General features: G+C 39.8%; 1 protein-coding gene across 1 annotated transcript in view; it reads right to left on the bottom strand.

The window, feature by feature from the left end:
- Positions 1-16,246, bottom strand: part of TMTC1 (transmembrane and tetratricopeptide repeat containing 1) — a 318,214-nt gene that overhangs the window by 74,021 nt on the left and 227,947 nt on the right. Inside the window, exon 11 of the mRNA XM_018048363.1 lies at positions 14,918-15,031. Within this exon, the coding sequence (XP_017903852.1) occupies positions 14,918-15,031 (114 nt within the window). The remainder of the gene's footprint in view (positions 1-14,917; positions 15,032-16,246) is intronic.

The raw sequence follows: 16,246 nt of genomic DNA, 5'->3' as shown, positions 1-16,246 counted from the left end.
TTTGATAGAAAATCCTCATTGCTTCAGGTGTTGAGTTTCTGGTCTAGGGGACTGCTGACCAGCTGCCTGGATAATGCCCACTATTACACAAGATGCTGGCAATTCCTCAGCTGAGGGATCTTCATGAATATATCTGAATATCTGAAGCATAAGTGACACGACCATTATTGAGAAGGTGATACAAACATCTCCCCACAAAAATGATATTCCTCCTTCAAATGGCTCTCTGTCTTGACTCTTTTACCATTTTACCTCATTTTCCCCCCTACTGTAATTTGGCACCATCTGCCCTGATAGAGTCTGGGAATGAAAATCCTGACAAATATTTAAAAATTTTAAAATGCACAATGAAGTGAAAATAGCAATCCTAATATTCAGAAGCAAATGTAAAGGAGGACTGCGTGTACATCAGCAAACCAAATTTATGCTGATTAAGAAAGGAAGAGAATCAGTTTACTTTCTTAGCTCAAAATTATAAGGAAGGCAAATCAGCACTGCTTCTTTAGCCACTGCTGAATTGTTTCTGCTGTGCTCAGAGCGGGCATATTTAGTTGTCAAAGAGGTCGCCTTGTCTCTGTCACCCAGAGGACTTTGTATAAGCCTGTGGAGCTGCCTTTTAATGTAGGAAAGTCAAGATAAAGCCCAAGTAATAAAAACAGGATCTGTACCTGTGAAGTCTCCTGACGATCAAAAGTCATGCTTCCCCTCTCCCAGCCTGTTCCATACCTTCTAAGAAGATCAATATAATCTGGGGACAGAGAGGTTCCTATTAAAAGGCCAAGGAAGACAAGCTGCATAGCTTTTCTAAAAAAGCCTTTGCATAACCCAGAGTTTATTTGGCATGTAATTCTCCCTTCCCTACTTTCTTATAGCTCAGCTATAAGCATCCCTCAGTACTTTCAGGAACACACACTGCGTAGTGCTCCTCTTGACTGACAAAAGACAGAATCAATTTAGATGAAGGTTACATCCTCCCAAGGCTTGAAAACCCTAATTTTTCACGACTTTGGAGGCTGCTGGGAGACATATATTATGAGAGGAAGTTGGGAATAGAAAAAACACATACACACTGTTTGGTTACCTTTAATTAGCAAAGACAATCTGCAGGTACCTAGTACCAACCCCCTAACTCCCAGCCTCACAGTTCCTGGGGGGTCTCCATGGAGATGCAAGCCCTTGGAGGTCTCTGAAATGCCTCTATAGGACATCAGAACCAAGATAAGATGCTGTAATGCTTGACCACTCACTTCATGCCCTGAATAGCCTCCTTGGGAAGCTATGCCTAAAAATTACTTTGGGAATGGTCATGGAGAGCACATCAGAGCCAGAACTTAAATTCTTCCAATGGAAAAAAAAATTTTTTTGGATGTTGAGCAAAGCTCTCTGACCTCCTCAAGATTTAAGGTGGGGACAGGTCCAGTGAACATGATGAAAACAGTTCTAATTATTTCTCTGATAGCAAACAGCAACAGAAGGTCCTAGGAACCTCTGCCTTCTCAGAAGAGGTCACTTCTTAAAACTCGGTCTTTTTCTTATTTCTTTAGGTTTTGGAGGCCTCAAAATAAGTGTCTGAGATGAAAACACTAAATTTAGGAAGTTGTTCAGTTGCTCAGTCATGTCTGACTCTTTTGCAGCCCCATGGATTGGAGCGCACCAGGTTTCTCTGTCCATGGGATTTCCCAGGCAAGAATACTGGAGCAGGTTGCCATTCCCTCTTCCAGGGGATATTCCCAACCCAGGGATAGAACTGGAGTCTCCTGTATCTCCTACATTGGCAGGTGGATTCTTTACTTCTGAGCCACCAGGAAAGCCCAAGTACAGGAAAGGGCAGTCTAAATTCATTAAGAGCTTCTACATGGGTTCCCTGTCACACAACAGCCTCTCCTGCTGGTTCTCAGTCTACCTTTTATGACTTTGTCACTGTCTCACTGCCATTTAAAGCAACAGCATGCACTTTCAAAGATTACTGACTACAAAAATGTTTCTCTCTCTCTGTTTTTTCAAACCAGAAACAGAACATAAGCCTACACTGAACTCTCTAAAACAGAAACAATCAGTGAGAAGGAAAGTAAAAAAGAAACAAATATAAATACCATGAGGGGAAAAAAGTCTTGGCATGTCTTGTGCTCCAAGAGGCTTAGGACAGGGCTTTGTGGTCAGTTGCAGGCAGCAAAGCAGCTCTGCTGTAACAAAGTCCTAACCTGTCCAGGAAGGGGATTGCTGGCATTTACAGTGATTTACTGAATCTAATGCAGGAGCCACAGGAGACTCGGGTTTGATCCATGGGTCAGGAAGATCCCCTGGAGAAGGAAATGGTAACCATTCCAGTATTCTTGCCTGAAGAATCCCAAGGTCAGAGAATCCTGGCAGGTTACAGTCCACGGGGTCGCTAAGAGTCCGACAGGACTAAAACGACTTGGCACATTGATTCTGTTACCACTCACAGTGCTCCAACTCGAAAATGTGTGATATTGTTTATTCCTGGTAGTAGTAAGGGTCTGCTAGCAATAGCTTCTCTCTCTGAGCTGGTTAGGCTTGCCTAATCACAAGCAAGCATTGCATTATTTATGAAACAAAGCTGAATTTCATAAAAATAATTATTCAAGAGGGCCAAGAAAAAAAAAGTCACTTTTAATTTTGATGTTTATATAGATGTAGACATTTTCTTAAACCATATATTCTGCTCTTGTTTACAGAAGATCTATGCAAGGACAAAACTTACTTTGTGTGTTTACTTTTTAAATTAACTTGTGTTTAAATGAACTCAGGTGTAATTCAATCCTGAGGTCTCCAGCAGGGGAATTTTCTACTGGAAAGATGAATAATTTAAGAGCTGTCTATATAGCTCCATCAGTTGTCAGAATAAATGAAGTGTGCCTTGACTTTGACGACTACAGGTATGTTTTACAAACGTTCTGGTAGTGATTATTCCCTTCCCCAGCTAAACAATCTCTACAAAAGCTCCACTGAACTGGAGGAGAGTGGTGATTTTCTTTTCAAACACATTTTTAAAAAAACAGTGTGAACAGCCACTAGTATCAGGAAGTGTATTCTTTCTCTTTAAAAAAAGACATCTAGATATAGAAATACAATTAAATTCTATGAGCTGAAGAGAATATCGTTTCAAATATTGGCTGATTTACATTCCTGATAAGCACACATCCATTTGAGCATTGAAGTGCTTCTTATTTTTTATCTGGTAGCCTTTCCTTAAGCAGAATTAATAAAGCAGGTAGTTAAGGACACTATTATTATTCCCTTTCATTCCCAGTCACCTTATCTCTGAAGAATGAACATCAACAACATGTTAACAGGAACCACTGAGGTAGCAGCTGCCTAAGTGACAAACAGAAAGCAGGAACAGAAGAAAAAGGGCCCGAAACACTGAGCATGTATTAATGATACTTTACATTTTAGAGCGCTTTCTCGTACACTATCTAACTTAATTCTAATTCTTCAAGTAGAATTATTGTACTGTTTTACAGTTGTGGAAAGGGAGGGAGGGGAAATTAAAGAAAACATAAATTACTTTCTTCAAAAAAGAAATATCTCAGAAGCAGTTGTGTTAAGTGTTGAAAGTCAGATAATTCCAGTAAATCTATTTATTTTCCCAAACAATCCATGAGTCATTCAACCTTCAGTAAAGAAATATACTGCTACCAATTAGAGCTTCCACTTAGAAGAATTTCCCCTTGTATCCTTGGGCCAATTCATTCAGCTATGATCTTATAGGGACTTCTCAGTGACAGAAGCAAAATAAAGTCAATACTCAGGAAACATGGCTGAGGTTCTCCTTCCCTGGGAAAACTTGTCTCCTGTCATACAAAATACTCATGTTATCTCTGCAAAGCACAGTATTATGGAAATTATTTGGAACCAACAATATTCAGTAAGTATGTAAGGCAGTGAGGCTTCCCTGGTGGCTCAGATGGTAAAGAATGTGCCTGCAATGCAGGAGACCCTGGGTCAGAAAGATCCCCTGGGGAAGGGAATGGCAATCCACTCCAGTATTCTTGTCTGGAAAACTCCATAGACAGAGAAGCCTGGTGGGCTACAGTCCATGGGGTCACAAAGAGTCGGATATGACTGAATGACTAACATTGTGGTTTACTGTGTGATATAAGGCACAGATACATGCTCACAGATCCACTGGTCTCAAGCTTCAATCTCAACTAAAGATCCATGAAGATAAAATGTACATGATTCTAGTTTCATTTCATATTTTATTTAGTCATTTACTTTAAATTTTGTACACTCTGTTCAAAAGTTAAGAATGATGTTCCTTTTTTACTGTTTGAGAAACTTCTAAGGCATTTCATTGTTCAAACAAGACTGTAACATGTGCTCCAGTTTGCAATTTCCTTTTGGAGCATACACACCCTGATTTATTTGTCTGATTTTCATTCCACACATTAATTTATTTGAGGTTAAGTATGCTAAGGTCAGATGTTTATTTTCTATTTCCTGTTGAGGGGGAAAAAAAGAAAAAAGGACCTGAAAGAAAAACATGACTAGGAAAAAACTCAATCACGAGACCTAAAGTGCACTGAACTAAAAAGTACCCAAAGTAAGCTTTATTTCAGGAGTCCGCAGCAGCAGCATATTTTTAGTCACATTAGTTCCTGGCATTTCTCAAGTGCCTGGTTCCTCCATGCTATAAACTATGAATCATCAGGTCATTAAACTGTGCCAGAATGACATTGACCGTCTACCAGTCTGCTTCTTTAATTGTCTGAAATCACCATTGACACCCAGAAGTAAGTCTTGCTACTTTCTTTTGGTTCTGTACTTCTTCCCATTCATTAGATAGCCTTGGGGAAATAAAAACCTCAAATGCAATTTAGGGAAACCGGACACACTCTTCAGTGAGGGGCCAATTAAATGATCTGACCTCTCACAATGGATGACCTCCGGTCAGGATTCAGCAGGACTCCGCCCATCTGACTTTTCTAGACAATTTAAAGAAAAACCATGCCCTCAGGAAATGACTCATTTTAAGTGACTGAATTTTCCTGATTCCCGGGAATTTTCCTCAGGAGGCTGGGAAATACATTGAATTAAATACTTCTCTGCTCTTTTAAACAGAAAGTAGTCAATGTAATCTAACTTTTCTCAAGGGCTTGGGGTGACCATGGTGAACTTTGGTTTTCTGTGGCAGAAGAATAGGAAATCATTTTGGTGGAGTGGAAAAATAATTGCACTTGGGAGTCAGAAGCCTTGGGCAACTTTCTTGCTGGGTGATTTTGAGCTCATACCTGTGCATTAGTTGCTCTCTCTGTAACAATAAGGTCCATAACATATTAACCTGTGTGACCAAAAAGGATGGTGGGTATGAGATGCCTACCATCATCCCTGGTACATTCCACACATTCTGATGCTCTGGGGTTGGCTGCAGAACCTCTGGGTGGCTGTGCTTGGCTCCCTGCACAGCCTAATGAACCCATGCCAGGCTGAAACTGCCACTCTTCTTTCATGCATATTTCTCATCCTCCAAAAAATCACCCGTCTCACTACTGTCAAAGGCATCTGACTTGCTTCCATCAGTCAAAATAACATCCATTATTTTCTTACCACTAACTCAAATCTTTTCATATCCATCTGTTTCTCCCATGTCATGGGTCTTCAGATGTGAAGGACACTTGGCCCAGTCCATTTTAAGAATGTAGGACTGTTCCTTGTCAAGCACTCACTCCAACAGAGTCTGTTAATCTTTCATCATCTGAAACAAATGATTCCCACAGGCACCAGGGTAATTACCTCCAAACCTTTCTGACACGCTCAACATCAAATGGAATTCCAGACACGCACAATTTTAAGAGTTACACCCAAGGTTATAAGGAGATTCAAAGTCCTATATGGCAGATCAGTGTGCTCCTAGTATCCTTCTGTAATAACACTTAGCAGCATGTATAGCACTCTGGCTGTTAGACTGCCAGGAAAAAAAAAAAAAGACAGTGATGGGACAGGAGGAGTGTGTCCATGTTTACAGTTAATAGTGCCAGCCTAGGAGGTCGTGAGGAGTGGGGAGGGAAAGGAGTGTATATCCTGAAGATTCACCTCAGGAATTGGGGGTCACCACTGGCATATAATAGGGTTTCCCAAGTGGTGCTAATAGTAAAGAATCTGCCTGGCAATGCAAGAGACACAAGAGATGAAGGTTCGAGCCTTGGGTTGGGAAGATCCCCTGGAGTAGAAAGTGGCAACCCACTCTAGTACTTTTGCCTGAAAATTCCATGGACAGAGGAACCTGGTGGGCTTCATGAGGTTGCAAAGAGTCAGACATGACTAAGTGACTGAGCAGACACACACACACACACACACACACACACACACACACACACATACACACTGGCATATAATGGTCAGCAGCTCAGTTCAGTTCAGTTGCTCAGTCGTGTCTGACTCTTCGCAACCCCATGAACCACAGCACGCCAGGCCTCCCTGTCCATCAGCAACTCCCGGAGTTCACCAAAGCCCATGTCCATTGATTTGGTGATGTCATCCAATCATCTCATCCTCTGTCATCCCCTTCTTCTCCTGCCCTCAATCTTTCCCAGCATCAGGGTCTTTTCAAATGAGTCAGCTCTTCGCATCATGTGCCCAAAGTATTGGAGTTTCAGCTTCAACATCAGTCCTTCCAATGAATATTCAGGACTGATTTCCTTTAGGAGGGACTGGTTGGATCTCCTTGCAGTCCAAGGAATGCTCACGAGTCTTTTCCAACACCAGAGTTCAAAAGCATCAATTCTTCTGGGCTCAGCTTTCTTCACAGTCCAACTCTCACATCCATACATGACCACTGGAAAACCAAAGCCTTGACTAGACGGACCTTTGTTGACAAAGTAATGTCTCTGCTTTTCAATATGCTGTCTAGGTTGGTCATAACTCTCCTTTCAAGGAATAAGTGTCTTTTAATTTCATGGAATCACCATCTGCAGTGATTTTGGAGCCCAGAAAAATAAAGTCAGCCACTGTTTCTAGTGTTTCCCCATCTATTTTCCATGAAGTGATGGGACCAGATGCCATGATCTTCGTTTTCTGAATGTTGAGCTTTAAGCCAACTTTTTCGCTCTCCTCTTTCACCTTCATCAAGAGGCTCTTTAGTTCTTCTTCACTTTCTGTCATAAGGGTGGTGTCATCTGCATATCTAAGGTTATTGATATTTCTCCCAGCAATCTTGATTCCAGCCTGTGCTTCTTCTAGCCCAGCGTTTCTCATGATGTACTCTGCATATAAGTTAAATAAGCAGGGTGACAATAGCTAGTGGTGTTAAAAGTGTATAAGTGTATTAGAGCTTGAAACCTGCAGAGGAGAAAAACGAAGTGAAGCAGAAGAATAGGGTATGCTGGAGTTGGCTGGGAGACCAGGGATAGACTCATGGACAAGATGAGATTACCTAAGGCGCCCTGAAGGGAGGGGGGCAGCCATTTACAGAAGGGGGAAAGTGTCTTGGGAAGAAGGAAGGACAAATGCAGAGTCCCTGTAATAGATATGAATGAAAAAATACTGACTGCCGTATCAGCAAACAAACAATGTGGCAGCCATTACATCATCACATTACAGCTGCCCAGATGGTGAGCCCTGGGGGACTCTGGATAGAAATCAGATGCCTAGCATCCTGCAGCTAGCAGCTGCAGCCACCTCTGATGGTGCACCCTGGGGAGACTCCGGATGAGACAGCACATGATACTGGCCCCAGATAGCTGAGGTGCACATCAAAGGAATGGTTTTCAGTGAACCCAGACTCTTGCATCTTCACCTACATTAAAAAAACACTAAGTTCCTTAAGATATCTGATTTTCTTTAATAAACAGTAATCTTTTGTTGCTCCAACTACGTGGTCTTTGTTGCAAAAACTCTTATATATCCTCAACCCGCATTTGCTTCTTCAGAGTAGTCTCTCAGAATTATCTGAGATGCTGTGTCCTGGGCCATCTGCCAAATAAAACATAATGCTCTACTTTTAGGTCATGCATGTTTTTTTTTTTTTTTTTTTTTTTTTTTTTCCCAACTGATATAGGAATGTGGCAACTGCTGTCCAGCGTTCCTGGAGCTGACAGCGATAGGTGCAATAGGAGGTGAGGTCTGAGTGGTAGAGGTCAGATAGTGCATGACATGGAGACCACTGCAGGGCCCCTTGATTCTTGATGGAAGCAAGCAGAATGTTCTGAGCACAGGACTGCTAATGAACTCCCCTGGGCTGCTGGGTTGAGAACAGATGGTAGGAGGGCAGAAGGGAGAAGTGAAAATGGGGAGATCAGAGAACATTGAAGCAATCCAGGTGAGAGTGGGCAGTGGAGGCAGGGAGACGGGGTCTGATTTAGGATGCATTAACAGCATTTACTGAGTTTAGCATGGCCAGGTATTTAGACATTGTTTTACACCTTGTTTGTGAATTATATTCTAATGTTCCAGGGGCCAAATTGGCTCAGATGGTAAAGCGTCTGTCTGTAATGCGGGAGACCTGGGTTCGATCCCTGGGTCAGGAAGACCCCCTAGAGAAGGAAATGGCAATCCACTCCAGCACTCTTGCCTGGAAAATCCCATGGACGGAGGAGCCTGATAAGCTACAGTCCATGGGGTCACAAAGAGTTGGACACATGACTGAGTGACTTCATTCATTCATTATTCCAGCCCTATGAGGTAGTTTGGAGAAGTAACTGGCAACCCACTCCAGTATTCTTGCCTGGAGAATCCCAAGGACAGAGGACCCTGGCAGGCTGTAGTCGATGGGGTCGCAAAGAGTCAGACATGACTGAGTGACTAACTCTAACACTATGAGTAGGTAACACCACTATTCTCATTTTAACAGAAAATCTAAATGATATTCTGTTCAGTTCAGTTCAGTTCAGTCACACAGTTGTGTTTGACTCTTTGTGATCTCATGGACTATAGCAGGCTAGGCCTCCCTGTCAATCACCAACTCCCAGAGCCTGCCCAAACTCATGTCCATTGAGTCGGTGATGCCATCCAACCATCTCATCCTCTGTCGTCCCCTTCTCCTCCCACCTTCAATCTTTCCTAGCATCAAGTTCTTCGCATCAGGTGGCCAAAGTATTGGAATTTCAGCTGCAGCATCAGTCCTTCCAATGAGTATTCAGGACTGATTTCCTTTAGGATGGACTGGTTGGATCTCCTTGCAGTCTAAGAGACTCTCAAGAGTCTTCTCCAACACCACAGTTCAAAAGCATCAGTTCTTTGGTGCTTGCATCACCGACTTGATGGACATGAATTTGAGTAAATTCCAGGAGTTGGTGATGGACAGGGAGGCCTGGCATGCTGCAATACATGGGGTCGCAAAGAGTCAGACATGACTAAGCGACTGAACTGAATGGAACTGAACTGCCTAGCACCAGTGACTGGTTGATAAGGGGGTATAAATGTTCCATTCCTTTAATGACAACTCTGAGGATGCCCAGCTCCCGAGCACCCTAAGGGCTCCTCTGATCCCCTGGGAGTATACTGCATCTCAGCTTCTCCCTCTGCCCATCTTGTTTCTCTGGCCAGCATTAATGATCTTCCTGTTTGTTAATCTCTGCCTTGGATTCTGTTTCCTGGGGAACTACAGTGAGGTTTTGAAGTGACATGGTGGTTTAAGGCAGAAAAGAAGAGAGCAAATGGTTTTTAATATAAATTATAGAACATTCATGCTGAAATATAGTCCATAAGTATGATCACAATATGACTAAAATTCTAGCTTTCTAAATGAAATGTATAATGTCTTGGATTTAATGAATAAAATTGCTAAACTTAATTAACACAAAATAACATGGTAAGAATATAATTTTAACAAAAAGGAACAAAAATAATTTCAATTGTCCTACTGGAAAGCATATTTAGACTTTTATAAATGAAAATGACACACCAGCAGAAGAATCCATCTCCACTTGTTAAACTAGGTTAACAAATGGCATCGCAATTTTTATTCTTTCCAGAAATACATGGCAGCTGGTAGTTAATGCCACCTGTAATCATGGGAGTTATTTTAAATGCTCATTCAAAAATAACCTAGGTAAAGAAGGGCTTTTAAGTAATCATTAAATCCTGATTTTTTAAAAAATGTTCAAACTCTACCAGGCTTATAGACAACACTTTTCAAAGGAATTTTAATAATCTTATTAATAGACTCAGGACATCAATGAACAGTGGGTTAATTAGATATAGACTTCTTTACAGTCTAATGATATGGCTTTCTTTAATAATCACTGTCTTATGATTTCCTTTTTCCCACATACACTTATTACAATCTCATGGAGCCTCTTTGCAGACTTCCAGTTATCTACATACGAGGGGATACAAAGAATGATAGCAGTGGGAACTATTCTTATGACAAGTCTCTATTTTATGCATTAAAAAAATATCCCAGTCAGAAAAATTTTAGCTTCTCCTTTCCCACGTGTTAGCCAATTATATATCAGTTGAATATTTCTTTTGTACAAGAGTTTTAAAAGCACATTCCTTTCCTTTTAAATATGTTTGGTCAGGGACTTCAACACCGCCCCCACCCCCCACTAACAGTTTCCCTCCTCTTTTCAGATTTTCTATTTAAAAGATCAACAATAGATATATTAGGAGTGGACAAGTCCTCTCTAAGGGGCCAGGTGACCCAAAGACACTTGAGAGATCCCTCAGGTCAGGGACCTCTGAGTAATGCATCTCCTACTCAATATAACTTACAGGAGGGTGACTTCTTAGACTATCTCTGTGAATTTCATGTGAAACCATAACTGTGAAAAGAAATAGCTATCTGGTGGCTGAGGATCACAGTCTTTTTATATGTGGCTGATATATACTACCTGGAATACATCAGCCAGTCTGGGTGTGGCAGGGGCTTACTGTCAGGGGCTAGAAGGAAGAGGACATCTAAATGAACAAATGTTCAGAGGAACATGGAGAGATTCCTGCTGACATCAGAGAGACTTTTTTGATCCACCTGAATAAAGGTGAACTCTATTCTCATTGCCAGCTTCAGGGTTCTTAATGACTAGCCCATATTAGCCAATCAGTAATTGATTTTCGTAGGGAATCTATACTTAAGATGAAAAATAATTTCCATGAGACTTCTAATGAAGACTCTTTTAAAACAGACATGTAAATGTATCATCAGATTTCCAGATATTCTCTCTTCTCTGTAAAGCATTTTGGGGGATATATATACTTCTTAATAAACCCTCTCTATAAGTCTGGGCCTTTTGTTCCTGTAAGTTATGCTGCTTGAGTCGGTTGTGTTTATTAACAAATTTATTCCAATTTATTGCAATTTCATTATATAATGAAATATCTTACAAACTGATAAAATGTAAATGTGAAAAAGAGAGTTGTAATTTCTATGAAAACTAAAAAAAAACTCAAAAAAGGGAACTTGCTCAAAAATTGCTATTGAATTCAATATAAGATTAATTGTAAAAGACTGGAAAAGAAAAATCAGAAGTCTCAGTCTTTACATTTTTAGTCCACTTTAAAGTATCAAAACTCATCACCACAGAAATGAATTATATATGTGTTTTTTGCCAATTCTAATCAGCAGACTCTTACTCAAAGAAAAAGACTTGCTATGACATTAAAGGAACTGGTAAATGGGGGTACCTGTGAAATGTTAGGGTACAATAAGACATTTGAGTGTGCATTATTTATTTCATGATTCTTCACTTTAAACTGACTTTTAAAACTAATCAAGAAGCCACTGGCCAATTATACATACAGTATTAACTGCACTTCATTTGGGAAGTGCCACTCTCACTCCTTTTGGGCTTACCAAATGAATCATTCCATGAGGGGTTTTGTACAGGAAGAGCTTAATGGTTGGGTGGTCTCTGGACTTTGTACTCCCATCATATGAAGTGAAATGGTGGGAACCTTCTCCAGAGTAATTCAATGGTTAGAAACTTTTGAAGGAAAACGGCAGCTTCACCGGCAGTATTCTGATTTTCCAGTGTCCAGAATCCCAACCTTTATAACACCCTAATAAATACAACAGCCACCCCGACAGCAAAGGAAAACTTATACCTGTCTTTGCAGAGGATTTAAGGAAATGGTTCTGACAATTTCCTTTGATGATTCAAGTCTTAATCTGGATCTATGACCTTAGCTGCTGCATTATCCAAGGGCGACCTCCCTTGCAATACAGAAATGTCATAAAATAGGTACACCAAAATGAAGTTAATGGTACTTCTACATTGTTTAAAAAACAAAATGAAGTTTAAAAGAAGCACAGTATTCATGCCACATATAATTACCAATTTAATATAGTGTTATTTTGAGAACTGTAAGCCAGCCAAAAAGATATAGGTACAGATACAAACTTTATGACTAATTTCACCATTGTCTTTGAAATCTATACAGTTATTACAACAGGAATGAATAACTTTGGGGACTGACTTCAGGTAACACCACATTTAATCCAGCATTTCCCTCATTATTCTCTTTCTTGTTGTGTGCAAATATGGAAAACATCAGAGACAACAAAGGCACAGCAGCAAGAAACAGTTGGGGCAGGGCAGAGCCCCAGGGTCTGCAACCTCCACAGAGAGTTATATCAAAGGAAGGGCAGTCTCCAGTCACCGGGGATAAATAATCACCAAAATGATGAACAGTCGTAGTATTTTCCTTTTTTTAACTTAAGAGTGACAATTTACTTAAAAAAAAACAAAAACCCACATCCACTGAAAATTCACACAGAGGTATCCACACAAAAATAATAATAATTTAAATCAAAAGTATTTTGAGCCTGGTGGGGATAGGCTGAATTATTTCACTAATTACTATGCAGTATATTTTTAGCTTTAATGATTTTTACCACATTCCTCAAAGGACATGTTTCTTCCTGAAGCACAGTTGTTGAAGCAAACATTTATCTTTATTGTTTCATAGGAAACAGGCGGAAGTCCCAACCAGCTACTGTGATTCTGTAAAACCAGCTGCAGGAGAATTTTGCTTAACTTATACTTTTGCCCTAAGCTTTGCCTTAGGATCTGCCTTATTTTTTTGTTTGAATTTGACATAAAATAGTGTGTTAGAATGAAAGAAACTTTAAAAGATACGGGTACATTTCCCTTCCACCAATATTTTTCAGGCAAACTTACTGCTCTTCTCTTCCCTTTAAGAATGCCACCTGAAATCATGACACACTAATTAATTATTGAAGATAAAACATAATTTATTGGCTTGAATGTCCCTTGAAAGAACACGCCTTTTTTACAAAAATGACACTTCCTCAATTCAAAAATAATGCATGTTCATTGTAAAACATCTGGAACACAAAGGAAAGAATAAAGAAAGAAATTAAACCATAATCTCACTAACCAGAGATAAGCAGTGTAAACATTTGGATAAACTGGTTTGTAGTGAAAAAAATATAATTCCTTATTAAATCTTTCAAAATGTTTTCTATTTCTTTTTTTTTAAATTTTTATTTTTACTTTATTTTACTTTGCAATACTGTATTGGTTTTAATAAAAACTTCTTTTTCACAATAATGAGCTTTGTTGCAATTATTCCTCTGGGGCTCATATTTCTTGAAATCTTTGGGAAAGAGAACTCGATGTGAATAGTTTAAAATTTTTCCCGTATTGAATATTAAATAATGAGTCCTAAAGTCTAAAAGACTTTACTTGATGACAAAATATACTTATGTAGAACACTATTCAAAAGGATAACTTTTAAAAATTAGGTCAGTTACTTTAAGAATGACAATTTCAAACTAAACCTTGAGACAATCCAAGAAGGGTGCTTCAGTGAAATGTATGCTTTGTTTGGTACACATATTTTAGAGCATGTCCCAAAGCGGAACTGTATCAGAAAATTCAACCAAATGTGGGACACACTGTAGAGGCATGGAAACCTCTTGAAAACACTTCTGTGAGCTCACACGGGGAGATTCTGAGACTGTGTTTAGTTATCAGGTCTTCACTCTTTCCAGGTTAAACACATTTATTATCTGAGATCTTCTAGGGCAGACCTTCTTTTTTTGGGGGAGGGGAAAGACCATCTTGAAAATCAGAGTTGCAGTTTGGGTACCTAAAAGCAATACAGATGGCTGCTGATAATGCAGAACTTAAATTTGAATCTAAAATCATCTCTGGGGCTTCCCAGGTGGTGTAGTGGTAAAGAATCTGCCTGCCAACACAGGAGATGCAAGAGACACAGTTTCGATCCCTGGGTTGGGACAATCTCCTGCAGGAGGAAATGGCAATCCACTCCAGTATTCTTGCCTGGAAAATTCCACAGACAGGGGAGCCTGGTGGGCTACAGTCCATGGGGTTGCAAAGAGTCAGACATGACTGAACAGGCACGCAGTAAAATCATCTCTAAAGCCATACGTGGTATTTTCTCTTCCAGTAGATAAGTACAAAGAGAGTGTCAGGGCTGCTCGTGTTTAAACTTTTAAAACTTTAAAAAATATACTATATATACACGTATGTATGACTGAGCGACTGAACTGATGTATATACATACCTTATTAACATATTCCCAACAGAGTAATTAAGTGAATTCTCACTTTGTTTTTTATTTAACACAATGATCAGAGTATGTTACTTCTATTTTCAAAAGTTTCTATATAAATCCTTTTAGATAATGGGAAGCCTAGACTGGGAAGAATTCATTGGAGTAAATTTCCTATGAACTTACAAGAATATTTTTTATAACCAATTACTATAGGTCTGTATATATGTATTTAACTGTGTCACTTTTTTACATAATGTGTAGCAATGGAAATTTTTATATGAAAACACCGAAAGTTAGAAGCAAAGTAAACTTATAACAGACTTGAACAAAGAGCCAAAAAATTTGGAGTCCAAGATTTATACCACCTCCAGGGAGATGGTCACTGTCAAGAGAAACAAGGTCTCTGTATACTGGGAGGGGTGAATGAAATAAACAAGGGCCTGAAAAGCATAGACACCCAGCTGCAGCTTACTTGAGGGCCGTTCTGTAGTGGTAGATGGCTTCCCTGTTCCGACCCTGGTCCTTCAGGAAATTGGCATAGTTGTAGTGAACCTTGGCATTGTGGGGCAGAGTTTGAACTCCAGACCTAAAAGTTAATAAATTAAAAAAAAAAAATGAGTAACAAAGAGTACTGCTTAGGAATGTTGCCAGTTTCTTTCATGTTTTAATCACAGATTTATGAACTTGTATTTGAAATGTTCATTGCATCCATCAAAGCCTCTTCCAAAACTTGTGGACCTTATGAGTTACTAAACATGCTTCTGTGGAAAACAGTGAAGGTTGTGCACAATTATGCACAAGCAAAATACACTAACTGCCTGTGAAGCAGAGGAGCAGGAAGTAGTGAGAGATGGTTCTTTGGGGGGACAACCATGCATGCTCAGGTTAACTCAGCTTTTTCCTTACTTCTTTCACTTACAGCCTTCCTCTTTTTTAAAAAAATTTGAGATTGTCTATAAAAATAAATCATTACAAGAAGGATGACTGTAGACTAGCCTCCCTAGTAAGGTTTGTTGGAAATAAACATTTCTCACATACTAGGCCAGGGCTAATTTTATTTAAAGGCAGGTGTAATTATTAATAAATATTCTATAAGTTGGAGGTAAGGAAAGGAGGCTTGGCTCAGAAAAGTTAAAAATTTCTTAAGTCATGGGTGTATTAGTCTGCTCAGACTGGCAAAACAAAATACCTGGGGAGCCCCAGAGGGTAACACTGAAGTTTTGAAGGTAATACAAGTCGCTTTAACTGCACCACAAATTCACCTTGCACAAGATCAGCCTGGTAGTAAGTACCAAGAGTGGGATTCTGGCCCAAAGAATTTGCTTCTAGAGTCTCTTTTCCCTCACCTGCAAGGAGGTGGTGGCAGGGAAGTGACAAAGGTAGATGGGTTTGGGAGCTATCTGGGAAGAAAATTCCAGAACTTCTGAGGGTTAAATGTGGGAGGGGAACAGGCTAAGGGTGAGAGGAAGGAGACATGATGACAACCTAGTTTCTGGGCAATTGTATTTCAAACGCGGTACCTCTTCTAGGTAAGAACACTAGGGAAATTCCACACAAAGTGTTAAAGCTGTTAGGGAAATATGTAAGGTATTGTGACCTTTGTTGAGCTTTTGTTGAAATAGCCCCTGTTTAATGTTATAAGCCAATAAAAATGGTTTTTAATTTTAAAATAAAGAAAAATGTGCAAAGGCAAACAAATAAATGAAAGAAAAAAATTAATAAATAACAGCCCCTTAGGACCAGCAAAGACTGTCCCACTTAAAATCCACTTGCCACTCCTTGAGGAACTCTCCAGAGGACA

This window comes from Capra hircus, chromosome 5 (assembly GCF_001704415.2).
Source record: "Capra hircus breed San Clemente chromosome 5, ASM170441v1, whole genome shotgun sequence".
In the NCBI taxonomy this organism is placed as follows: Eukaryota; Metazoa; Chordata; class Mammalia; order Artiodactyla; family Bovidae; genus Capra; species Capra hircus.
This window is presented reverse-complemented; position numbering and strand designations above follow the sequence as displayed.